The sequence below is a fragment of the Cetorhinus maximus genome, chromosome 6 (genome assembly GCF_964194155.1).
Source record: "Cetorhinus maximus chromosome 6, sCetMax3.hap1.1, whole genome shotgun sequence".
NCBI classification, from domain to species: Eukaryota; Metazoa; Chordata; class Chondrichthyes; order Lamniformes; family Cetorhinidae; genus Cetorhinus; species Cetorhinus maximus.
In genome coordinates this window covers 104,255,982-104,269,628 of record NC_135884.1, presented here as the reverse complement: position 1 = coordinate 104,269,628, position 13,647 = coordinate 104,255,982, and the positions used below count along the sequence as shown (strand labels likewise).

The following is a 13,647-nucleotide window of genomic DNA, read 5'->3' as shown; positions in this document are numbered from 1 at the left end:
AGCAGGATTCCAGGAGAACTCTTCTGCTGCTCAATACTGCTCCAACTACTATATCTAATGTTAACTTGCATATTCAGCAGTATGTCAATCAGCATGTTAAACTACATGCACTACAAAACAATATCACAATACCAACCTCAGCGGGTTGGGTGTCCGTTTTGCACACTTGAGGCAGAACTTTTCGTCCCATGGGTGGGCACGCGCCCGACCCGAATGGGAGTAAAATAGTGCATGATAACGTCAAAACAAAAACAGAATTACCTGGAAAAACTCAGCAGGTCTGGCAGCATTGGCGGAGAAGAAAAGAGTTGACGTTTCGAGTCCTCATGACCCTTCAGCAGAACATATAACGTCAGGTGAGCGTCCTGATGTCATCGCGCACTCGCACGATATTTCGCACGGCGGGTGCCGGAGCGGCGCCCACCATTAATTAACGGGCCACTTAAGGCCATTAGCAATCCAATTGACTGATATTTCCTTGCCCATGCAATTTTTCTGCACATCGCATGGGCAAAATGGACAGGCTGCCAGCCAACATTCTCACAAACCTCATCCAAGTGTGAGCTAAAAAGGCTCAGCAGCATTGCCAATGTGAGTAATGAGGAGTTTTGGAGATAGTATGCAGCTGGCTGCTTACTGGTATGTGGCAGCTTCATTCTTAGCATTTCTAGGCTTCATTTCTGGACTCATTGCTGCCTGCCAGGATTCAGACTGTGTGGACCCTTCCAGGTATCAGACAGAACTTCCCTTACCCTGACAATGGGGACTATGGTTTCCGCTGGAGGCACCTCCTCTGAGGGGGAAGAGAGGGGCAGAATGGAGAGCTGGTCAGGTGTCACAATACAGCTTCCGGGGGGGCGACCTGTGGGAGGAGAGGCACAGGCACAAGGGGCACATGGCCAGCAGGAAGTCCAAGGTGGAAGGGGCCGCAGAAGATACTATCCTGCTGTCAGAGTTTATAGGCGGCGATGCAGCTACCTCAATATGTCTGAGGTGCAATGCCGAAGGAGGCTCCACCTCTCAAGGGAGACCATGACCTCCATTTGCCAGATGATTGGGCCTGAGATCAGCTTCAACTGTGTGGGTGGACACCCCATGCCAGTGGCTCTGAAGGTCACAGTGGCCCTCAACTTCTATGCCTCCGGCTCTTTCCAGGGGTCAGTGGGGGATCTGTGTGGAGTCTCCCAATCAGCTGTCCACAGTTGCATCAAGCAGGTGACAGAAGCTCTGTGCAGGCAGGTACTGACCTTTATTCTTTACAGTACAGACGAGGCCAGCCAAGCTGAGTGAGCCAGAGGCTTTGCAGCGAATGCTGGTTTTCCTCACGTCCAGGGTGCAATCGACTGCACACGTGGCCATCAAGTCACCAGCAGGTTAGCTGGGTGCCTTTGTCAACAGGAAGGGATTCCACTCCAAAAGTGGGCAGGCAGTGTGTGTCCACAGGATGCAGATTCTGCAAATTTGTGCAAGGTACCCTGGCAGCTCCCATGACGCTTACATCCTCAGACACTCCCAGGTGCTGAGGCTCTTCAGTGCTCCAGTCCGACTGGATGGATGGCTGCTGGGTGACATGGGCTATCAGTTGAAGAGGTCGCTCATGACGCCTCTCTGTTACCCAATAACAGAGGCAAAGAAGCATTACAATACGAATCATGGCTGCACAAGGGCAGTGGTAAAGAGGACATAGGTCTTCTCATAGGTCTTCTCAAGATGCACTTCCGATGCCTGGACCATTCAGGGGGAGCACGACAATACCCTCCAGAGCGGGTGTCACTGATAGTGGTTGCATGCTATGCTCTCCACAATCTGGCACTCTTGAGCGGGGACCCACTGGAGGAAGGTGCTGCTCGGCCCTCCCTGGCCAGTTATGAGCTGCGTTTCACGCTGGGTGGACTGTAATTGGCCCGCCAGTGTGAAATCGCAGTCGGGGGCCCGATCGTGGATGGGGATGGGTTTCGCGGCCTCTCCTGCACCCGACCGATGAGAGCCGAATCCTGGCCTTGGCTTTTTTGTGGATCAGGAATACCTAAGGAAAATGGCGTGGAGTTGGGAATGCAGTGGAAAACTGATTCCCCCTCTCAAAAAAAATTCAAAATGTGACCATTTGCATACCGAAGTGTGCCTCGGCACCCAGATAAAAATTCTGCCTCCAGCATCCACCTCTATCTTGAAGCATTTGGTTTTAGATATTAAGGTGGTGGGAGGGAGTTTATATGACTGATGACAAGTACAAGTCTGTAACCTCAATCTGTTGCAGTATTTCCTCTGGACAGATAGAATATTGGCATTAAGGAAGTTGTTTGCTTTCTATCTCTTCAGTAAACGGAATCATGCAGCCTCAGATCATCTTGGAGTACAGCAATGTAGTAGTTTTGTTACTGGACTGGTAATCCAGAAGCCTGGACTAATAATCTAGAAAACATGGGCATTCCCTGAATGGCTCCTGAACCCTACATTCAGGCTCAAATGACAGAAGCCCACACTATGTGGGAAGCAGTCACTCATTGTGATTTTCCCCAGAGCAGTCAATGCTAATGACATCCAGTTATATTTCTACACCTGCACCCTCCACTGTACAACCAACTTTGAGCTTTTCTGAATGTTTCTCAGACCTCAACTCATGGATTAGTCAGTATCCTCCTTTGGTGCTCATTCAGACAGAATCCAGTGGTGTGCAACCTTGGTGTTCTGTTTTAGTCCTGAGCTGAGCTTTGATTCTGGTATCCTATTCATCGCCATGCCTGTTGAATTCTAGTTGTGCAATTGTAATGACGTGGCAGATGATGTGTGCCAGGCAGATCAAATCCACAGGGGAAACTTGGTCGCGCTATCACAACGGTTTTGCAATTTGTATTTATTTCGAGGTGCGTACCCTGAATTCAGAAGCAATAAGTCCACCAAGACTTCAGGGATTTTTTAGAAAACTAAATTAAACATTTATTAACAAAAGAAAAGACTTCAAACACATACATAGGTCTACAAATTACTACTATAATGACTTCTAGAACCCCTAATTAACCTGACTTCCAGTTACACCCCCATTAAGGCAACAGTGAACAAAATAAATTTTAAACAGATCCAGGCAAATCAACATAATACCCTGGACAGTAGAATTAAAAGTGGCTTTTCCCAGCTTTGGTTTCTGTAGACAGCAGCTTAATGCACAAAAACTGGAGGCATTTCACACTCCTTACAATGCCTCCCTGACACACAGCCTCATTTTCCTTTATACATGTTTCCCCCTTTTAATGTAAATTCCATTAACCCCACATGTCTTTGAAACTTTACCTTTCTCATAATATAAATCTTTTCATGGTGCTAATATTGTCAGTAATCTTTGGGAAAAATAAACACACTGCTTGGCCTAGCTTCTCTTTAAAATTCAAACTACCCTGATTTATCTAAAAATGCAAATTCTCCTCACTTTACGTTCTAAGGCTTCAGCCATGTTTACGTATTTATCATTTCAAACTTAGCTTCTTTTGATGAATCAGATCAGCTGTCTCCAATTCAATTAAATCCCCCACACACACCGAGAACCTATCTAAACCCCAATATTAACCTAGTTTTACACTAAATCACAAAATTATGAGAATTATTATACTTTCATGTCACAATTCTGCCTGCTTCCACCCTTACCCCACCCTGACTTTTCTCCACTTCCAAACTCAAACTCATTTAGCTAACCCCATACTATGTAAATTAGAACTTGTCTAAAACTCTGCATCCTATTCTGCATTAAGTTCCATTCCCTTATCATGTCTGCCTCACCAACCTCCATTGGCTCCATGCATCAAAATGTATCAAATTCCAAATCCTCATCCTTGTTTATAAATGCCTTGATGGCATTGCCCCCCTTACTACTTCAACCATGTTGTATGCATCATCTGCTTTCCTAACATTTGCCCTCTTTGCATCTCCCTTCCGTCTACTCCACCTTTGGTGCTACAGCCTCCATCTATCTAAAAGCTCTCTCATGTTCCAGAACTCTTCCCCTTTATTTTGCTGTCTCTCATTCTCTCTTCAAAAGCCTCATTGAAACCTACCTCTTCAAGCACACTCTCAGTCACCTATCCTAACTCTTTTCCCACAGCTCTGAAATGACAATTAATTTATGGAAAGTCCCTTGAGATGTTTAATCTTTCTTTTGAGTGTCCATCAAGGTAAGGGGGAAATAACACACTTTACATGTCAAGCAATGACATCATATATACCACAGCCAGATTCAGAATCAAGCTTATACCCCAAGAGTATGCCTCAGCCCCATGACAGAACAGCACCCTCTACAGTAGCAATATGACATTTTCTCATTTCCTAAATCAACCAGCTTTCCACCATCTCTAACTAATTTTGCCCATAGGGCCCTTATCATCATCGCACTGAGATGGAAGGAAGTTGGGAAGGGGGGGAGGGGGGGTTGTGTGTGTGTGTGTGTGTGGTGGGGAGGGGGCGGAATTAAATGCAGGTCCAGATGTGAAAGACAAATTTCCAACTCACTGCGTCATCTTTTATTCCTTGACATATTTTACCACATTAAGTATGAGTAATTGTTTTACACATTACCAGAATTCAATTAAACTTTCAACAGAAATGAAGCAATTGGCAATGTTGATCAACAATAATCTTGTCATCTCAAACAGAATTGGACTGATAAATATATGTGAACATTGACAACTAGGGAAATGTTTTTGAAACAAGGTTGATATGAAAAGATTTAGAAATCCCTGAAAAAAGAATATACAGTTTTCTTTGTATGTGGCTATCTTATGTGCTTGTTGAATGATGAGTATATTTTCCCTGTTTCTGTAGGTCTGGATTGATGCAGCAACTCAGATCTTTTATTCCCTCGGTGCTGGTTTTGGAGTTATAATTGCATTTGCCAGTTATAACAAGTTTGATAACAACTGCTTTCGGTAAGGCTCTCAAAATACTTGCTCCATGAATAAAGTTTCCAGTTTCTCCTTGATGTGTGCACAGTATATTTCTTCCTTTTTGGTTCTTTCTTTATTTTTCACTTGCATAATCTGAATTTATAACATACTGGCCACTCAGCCAAGGTTTGAAAACTGAATGAATACCAATCTGTGGACACATGCTGGTATGTCCAAAGTGTGTTTATTTTTTCCACTTTAACTACTCAACTGTTAAATCGTGCACATTAATCATTTTGAAGAATTGTGAAATTTCTCTTATTCAGTTTGTGAAACTCAAAATAAAAACACATAAATCATTACAACTGTGAAGAAAACACAGTGGAATATCAGTAAGAGTTTGTGTATGTGTTTGAATATGAATACAACAGTAGCAGGTCAGGTTTAGTTTCTCCTTCACACTTGCATCAGTTCATATGTGTTCATATGTATGTGCATATTAACATGTACCAGATACTATCCCCTCCCCACCTTCAAAAGTTAGTTTGTTCATAATCCTTAAAGCATGGTCACCGTATTTGTTATGGTGACTGTTTTGTGACATTTTAGTTCACTTAACAATGAAAGGATCATACTAACATAGTTTTAGGTCAAAAACTTAAATACGTTTAATGTGTAAATACTTTAGCTTTGTTTTTTGTTCAAAATTTACTTGTTCACTGTTGATTTGCAAATGATCCAGACAGTTGAATTCAATCTGATTGTGCCTGGTGCAGGATCTTTGGCTGTCACTGTTAGCTGATTGAGGCGTACAGTGTCCCTGGCGAATATCAGTACTCCATTTCTGTTTCATTTCTACACTCTGCAAAATAATCTTGTGCAAAAATTGCTGCACAGAGTTCATTCATTATACTAAATTAAATTTATGGGGGCACCGAGTTGAAAGGCTACCTTGCAACAAATGGAAAATCCAACTTATTATGCCTTTGTAACCTAGGCTTGAAGGGTAATGTGTACAATGACCTTTTTTCATGGCCTTTATTTCAACAAATTTGTAAATTGAATTCTAAGCACCTAATATTTTTCATTCATTTCATTCTATGCCTTTTAATGAACATACATAGAGCTTCAGAAGCTGCCCATCTAAGAAAATCCATGTTTTTTATTTAAGTGTAACCTGTAATGTGCTTTTTGGCAACAACTTGTAGTATCAGCTGTATGCTGGAGCTCTAGCTCCAAATTTGCCTTAATGACATTATAGTCAAATGCACATCCAAACCAACAGGTGATACAGGACAATGGTGCTTATCCTGGCAGCTATGAATATTTTGCATGATTCCATCATACTATAACATGAAATGAAAAATTTCTTTTTTACATCACGGTAACACTGCAGTTCCAGGTAACCTAAACATCATCTGGTTTGCCTCAGTACTACCGATCCTGCACCATTAACTCCTGTGTCCCCTGAGGATCTACCCTTGACCCCCTCCTGTTTCTCATCATCATCCATTTCAACATGTATGCTGACAACCCCCAGTTCTACCTCTCCACCAGCTCTCTCGGTGCTTCCACTGTTTCTAAGTTCCCAGGCTGCTTGGCTGACAACCAGTGCTAGATGAGCAGAAATTACTTCCAACTAAATTACTGGGATTTCTGAAGCCATCGTTTTTGGTCCTCACCACAAACCCCGTTTCCAAGACCCAATTCTATCCCTCTCCCTGGCAACAGTCTGAAGCTGAAGCAAAGTGTTCACAACCATGGTATCACATTTGACCCCAAGATGAGCTTCTGACCACATATCATCACTAACACCACCTAGTTCCATCTCCAAAACATTGCTGATTCCATGCCTGACTGAGCCTATCTACTGTTGAAACCCTCATCTGTGCCTTTGCTACCTCTAAACTTGACATTCAGTGCAATCATGGCTGACCTCCCTCGATCTGCCCCTGTAGACTTGAGGTCATCTAAAACTGCTGTCTGTGTCTTAATTCACACCAGGCTTCATTCATCCATCACCCATGTGCTCGCTGACTTATACTGGCTCCTGGTTAAATAATGCCTCAATTTTTAAATTTCCATCTGAGTTTTAAAATCCCTCCATGGCCTGGCCCCCTCTATCTTAGTAACTCCTCCAGCGCTACAACCCTCCCAGGTTATCTGCATTCCTACAATTCTAGGTGTTTGAGTATCCCTAATTTTAATCACTCCACAATTGGCGGCTATGCCTTCACCTGCCAAGGCCCTAAGCTCTGAAGTCCCCTTCCTAAACCTCTTTACCTCTCTCCTTCTTTAAGATACACCTTAAAATCTATCTCTTTGACCAAGCTTTAGCTCATCTGCCACAGTATCTCCTTATGTGGCTCGATGTCAAATTTTGTTTGTAAGCACTTCTGTGAAGCACCTTGGCACATTTTACTGCATTTAATTTGTTGTATATTGAAATTTAATTTATTTTGAATGTATCCTGGTTCAGATTTTATTAAGTAACTGGGGTACCCTGTTATGAATATATATCACACACTTTTGTTTGTCATTGTTATCATTTTAACTATATTTCTAATAAATCATTTGCCTATGGCAAATATATTTTGTAATAGAAGTGAATTTACATGAGTTGTTCCCTCTTCTGTAGACTTTGATCTTCAAATCATCTCGGTTGGTGGTATGTGCGTTATGAAATTTATTCCGAATTAATTGAACCATCTGAGCAAAGTATGAATCTGAAAGTTAAAGTTTAACTAATGTAACACCAAGTCTTGCACATTCCTGCGCAAAAGCCAAGCGTGACTATTTAAAGAAACATAATCTGGAAGTTTTCTCTTTGTGTAGGAAGTTTAATGTAATTTTCCAACAAAACGAAATTGGAGACATCCAAAGTTTTCAGCAAAAATGTAACTTTAAACCAATGAAGCAGTAAACTGTCTGAGCCTCACAAAGGTTAATTTTACAGAATAACTCTGGTCTGGCCATTTTCTGCTCCAGTTATGAACAGGTTTTAAAAATGGTTAGAGATGTTGACCAGTTTTAGAAATAGTTAAAATTGCAACAGGTTTTACAAATGGAACAGTGAAAGATGGATTGAACATTTCCCCTTGTCTTTCATTGATTCACCTAATCTTCTTGTCGAGGCTCCATTGAGAAATCGAGCCATCTGAAGTAAATACAATTGCTGCACATTTTCAGTTTGTTGATTTCCCAAATACTTTTTGTCTAAACAATATGCAGAAAGGGTACTAAAAATGGGAGAAATTACTGCTGGTTAATTAGCTAATTTAATCCATCCGTTTTTATACGTTTAGCCTTTAGGTTAATAAATGTCATTAACTTCTTCACTGCTTAGAACTATCATCTAAAATAAGATGGTTGCAATGACTGTGCTACAGTAATGCCAGATGTAATTAAAGAGTAACATTGGTGTGATATTATTAGGTGGAATAAGAAAACCATTATAACCTTAAACAGATTTTGTGAAATGTTATCTCACAATGTTAAAAACTCCTTTTCTATAAAATAGGCTGTCTATAATTTTAAAAATACTTGACGATTTCCAATGACATTGCATGGGGAGGGGGGGCAAAAACCAATGCTATTAATTTTAGTTGGGGTTTCTCTCATTTGTCTGCTCTAACTTCAATAAAGAACCCAAGAAAATCCTAGAGAACTGGTATAAACAACAGACGATCAGGAGAAATCTTCCCCCTCCCCACTGCCTTACTCCACCTGGGAAATTGAGCCCTCAATAATTGACGCCGAACAGTCAATGGCCTATCAAGGCCATTAAAAGAGCAATTAGCCTTGTTAAGAATGCTGCCCGTCCAACCTTAAGGTTAGCGGGCAGGCGAAGAGTCCAAGTGACCTTCGCATTATTCAGGAAACATCATCCATGGGAGGGATGAGGTTTCCTGAAGGTTTTATAAAATAATTAAATAAATTTTGCAAACTTCACAAACATGTCCCAGCTCATGTGACACTGTCACATGAGAGGACATATTTAAATAACTTTTTACTTTATTTATTAAGAAGGTTTATTATCTACTTAATCTTCCTGAGGCAACTCCTGAGCCAGGCCCCGACTCTCCCTCCTCCCCCCGCCCACACAGGTAGCACTGAGCGCTACCGGCTGTGTGTTATGCTGGGCGGGCCTTAATTGGCCCACCAACGTAAAATGGCGGCGCGCAACCAATCGCGGGCGGCAATCGGCTTCGCGCCTGCCCCTGCCCGCTCCCGCCCAACCTGACCGCCATAGGAAAAATTCTCCCCAAGGTTGTTGTGAAGGCCCTGATTTTATCCTTGGTTGGATGATGAGAGAAAGGCCGATACTTTGGTCAATGAAATGTCTCATTTTTGTGCTACGTGGAAGGGAGGGGGAACTATAGTGTGGTCAATTTTGTTGTCAATGTTTTGTTTAGTATGGGAAGGGGATGAACGTTTATGATGCAGTTGCAGTGATTAACTTGATTCCATTACCAGTTCTCATTAACACTGTACCACATCTCCAACAGCTCCACACGTAATTGGCCAATCAACCAGGGCTTGTCAAGATATTAAGATTTATAGTCCAGCTTTCACTCATCTCTCTGTCTGGCTAGAGAATTATGTTGTGATTGGGAGGCAGGATTTGGTATCCTTAGCTGAGGCCTTAAATATCTGCATAGTGTTCTAGGATTCTTTCCCTTAGTGTCAGGATGAATAATATCAAAGTTTCAGAGCACCATTGTGGAAATGCTTACTTGGGGCAGGGAAATAAGTCCACAAACTGCGATAAATACAGCTATCATCAATTGGAATGTTGATAAGTTAGTAAACTAACTCAACCTGGAGAAAACAGATTTTTCCCACTGGATTATGTTTTGGAGAGGACAGGGATTGTTTGTTTTTCTCAAGTGGGAGACAACATGGACAACATGTCTTGAACAGGTGAGAAATTCAGATGCCAATGAGCCGACATCCATGGGATTAAAAACTGCAGCTTTGGTTAGGATATCTACTATGTAGTAATTAAGACAAACATCAAGATGACATACAAAATTGATGGGTGGGCAGGTTAAATTACACTTTCAGAAAGCAGTAAGGGGTAATTCTGACACAGATGCTTACATTCAAATTTTAATTTTTACAAAACATTTTCACAGCGTCAAGCAAACACTTAACTCTGCTCTTCGTAATCAGAGCTTAGACATAACTGTGCTGCCACCCTGTGCCTCAGTGGTAAATATACATGCAGACTTTCAGGACCTCAATACTGGCCAAGTGAGAAGCTAAAGCTAACGTTATGTGACAGAAATGTTAACATTGCTAAGACTAATCATAATGTCACTTACAGGTGCAATTGATGCTATAAGTGAATGTTTATATTTGTAAAATGGGTTTTCTCACTGACAAAGGCTGACCCAGGAAATTTCAGTGCATTTTAAGATGGAATGTATGACCTACTCTCCACTCCTAATATGTAATAGATAGGGGCATAGGAATTGATAGTGGAGGAAATAATCGACAGGAAGTCCACATTGACATAAGATTGCTAATATATTTTGAATACTAGTGGAGTCCCTTTGGCTTTTCCCACATGGAAGCAAATGTATTAGTGATGCTGTACACATAGGTATGAGAAGCAACAGCTTATGGAGCATATGAAGATTTTGTATATTGGTAGGAGCATGTATTATGGGTGTGATTTGTCTCACAGGATGGCAATGATAAAATAAGTTGGCAAATTTAACATCTTCCCAGATGATGACCCCTGACATTGCACACGTAACGTCCTGATCATGGTTCGGTTTTCAACTGGGCACTCGGGGTTAAAACTGGCATTGCAATTGGCCACCCATCATAGAAACTGCTTGATCTTCATTTCAGTTGATTTCAATGGAAAGGGAAAAAAGTAGTCAGTTTCTCTAATTGATGGCTGATCTACATCTCCAGTTTGACACACTTAGTGCTAATTTGAAATGCAGATCCCCAAGTGCAGGTGAAGTGGGGTTGAAGGATCACTCCACATTCTGTTCTTTTTTTCATATTTCCATTACAAATTACTATTTGCAAACTTATAATAGAAACTGCCTTTACCCTATGTGAAGGGACTGTGGTGCCACCACTGACAGGTGAGATAATTATAATTTTGACAAGTTCACAAGGTATTTGAGCATTATAAATGCAGACAAAGAAGTTGACGGTGGAAAACATTGACAAAAGGAGTATGCCCAGACCTATTTGTAATATATTGTCAGTGTACTGGCACAGTACACGCCCCTGCTTTCTTGTTATCTATTAGCCATTGTGCTTCATGATTATGGGAAAAAAAAGCATTTGGTCGTTCAGACTAAATAGAATTGAGTTTCTGTAATTTTATTTTTCAGGGGGTAAATATCTGAAAAATTGTAACAAGAAGTTTCTATGGAGTTTCATATTAAAATGTGATTTCTCTTTTGTTGCCCAGCGATGCTATTCTCACTAGCTCCATCAACTGTGTAACGAGCTTCTTCTCAGGATTTGCGATTTTCTCTGTGTTGGGCTATATGGCATTCAAGCATGGAGTTGATATTTCAGAAGTGGCAACAGATGGTGAGCACTTTATATGGATTTCAATATACATTTTCAGCCGCAAAAGCAAAATACTGCAGATTCTGAAAATCTGAAATAAAAACAGGAAATACTGGAAATGCTCAGCAGAACCAGTTCTGGTGAGAGGCCACGATGTAAAACCTTAACCCCATTTCTCTCTTCACGGATGTTGCCAGAGTTTTACCAATATTTTCTGTTTTCATTACATTTTCAACATGTCCTATTGTCAGCCTACAGGCCACTGAAAATACATAAGCTGCTCAGGGGCTCAGAATAGATATTTTTTTAAGTGATGATAAAGGTTAGAATACAGTTTATGATGTGTATTCAAATAATACAACCTTTATCAAACCATGTGAAAAAAAAATGAGAGAAAGCAGCTAACATGCTTAATGAACTGTGGATTTTAGGAAAAACGTCTATGTCAGTATTTTAATCCAATGGGACAGGGTCCCAAGTCAACATTAGTTTCTCGGGAACACTGTATAAAAATGCAGCACTTTGAATAAAAAGTGCATATTTGTTACTCCTGTAAAGTTACACAACGCTTACTGCAAAATGTGAGTGGAAAGGATGACTCTTCTTGCAAAGAAAAAGAAAATCTACTTCCCCAAAATTTCCTTGCTCTTACCTGGATATTTTCTGAATAGGAGATGTGTACTGTAGGGATGTGCTTCTGTTGCTACATCATAGAAATTAATAATTTTTAAATTACCACCTCGATATCCAAAGCTGCGCACACTGTTATAAATGCCTTTTACCATAGGTCAAGAATAACTTGCAGTCGAATGCCTTTGAGCTTCATCCCAGTATTTGATTCATGTACGCTCCATCCATTCATAATTGAAAATCTGCAAAAGGTGTAGGGCCCCAATTTGCAAATGTAAGTTGTCTTCCACCACCTTCCGGATGGGAGTGTAACTTGCCTCTTTTCCAGCTCACTTCAAAACCACATGGGTTGGGGATGAAGTGATAAGTGGTGCCATTTTCAACTTGCTACCACCTTGTACCTGAAAATGGAGTGAAAATTGCGCCCAGTCAGTATAACTGCGACCACAATTGTACTTTTCAAATTTGTCTTCCAGCCCTTTTCCAAATGATTTTGAATAACAAATATATTTTGTCATGGTATTGAGAAATATTTTCTACTTGAGTTTTTCTTAAAACTTTATTTTGAGCTGGAATGATGGAAAAAAGATTGAAAATGTATTTTAAATGGTCTGATTTCTTCAGCAACAAATTGTGGCAGTGAAAGTGACAAAAGAAAGTCGAAGGAAAAATGGGATGTATAAGAATTTAAACTAGGAAAACTTGACACAAATGTATGGCCAAAAATCATGACAAATGGAAGTAGGGTTTGTAGATAATGGTGTGCACAGATATCATATTTTTAATGTAGTGTATAGATGTTTTGGAATGAAGTTCCATTGCAAATCACAGATGAGTTCACAGCTGAATAAGGATCAATCACTGGTGAGAGTAAAAAGAAAGCTGTGAATGCTGGAATTTTGAATCTAAAATCTTATTGTGTGCCAAGTCTACTGTAAATGGACTGGAAGAGCAGCAAAAACCCGGTGAAAATGGCATAAACACCATGGAAAAAATGCCCCATTTTAATTCCATTGAGGCCATGGGCTGGATGTTCGTGGTTTCTTGCTGACTCCAGGACCTTTAAAAATGGCACTCGGGGCCCAAATCTGTGTTCCCAGCTCCATTTCCGGTGCCCCCAGTTTTTGTCAAGGTGGGATAAGGGTGTGGGCTGGTGCAGATTGCGTCCCACTCCTGACCTGGCTGGCTCTATTGCAGGGATAGGCAAGTCTCATTATGCATTATTGGCTGGGAGCCCAGACATCCATTAGTCTGTTGAAACAGCTGAGTCCAAAGGAAAACATTGCTTGATTGATAGCTTCTTCTCTTAGATCAATTTCTCAATAGCTCAATGTTTATTTACACAGGATAAAGAGGTGTCAAGTGCTTGCCGTTTCTGCTTTTATAGGGTTGTAATTAAGCAGTTTTTAAAGAAAGTAATGAATTAGTAACTTTTTAGAAAGCTTTTTCCAGACATGACGTTGTTCCTATAGGGTTAATTGGTTCTGTAGAATGTGTGCACTGGGTGAATGGGAATGGAAGTTCCATAGATTTGCATGGGGGTGTGTGTAAGGGACCATGGTGAGTGGGTAGAGTGACATAGGTTTATAGAGAGGGTATG

General features: G+C 40.9%; 1 protein-coding gene across 2 annotated transcripts in view; it reads left to right on the top strand.

Annotated features, from left to right (window-relative positions):
* slc6a2 (solute carrier family 6 member 2) overlaps positions 1-13,647 on the top strand; it is a 145,557-nt gene that overhangs the window by 87,553 nt on the left and 44,357 nt on the right. For both annotated transcript variants that reach the window (XM_078544243.1, XM_078544242.1), the window contains exons 6-7: positions 4,810-4,913; positions 11,314-11,438. In XM_078544243.1, coding sequence (XP_078400369.1) covers positions 4,810-4,913; positions 11,314-11,438 — 229 coding nt within the window. The remainder of the gene's footprint in view (positions 1-4,809; positions 4,914-11,313; positions 11,439-13,647) is intronic.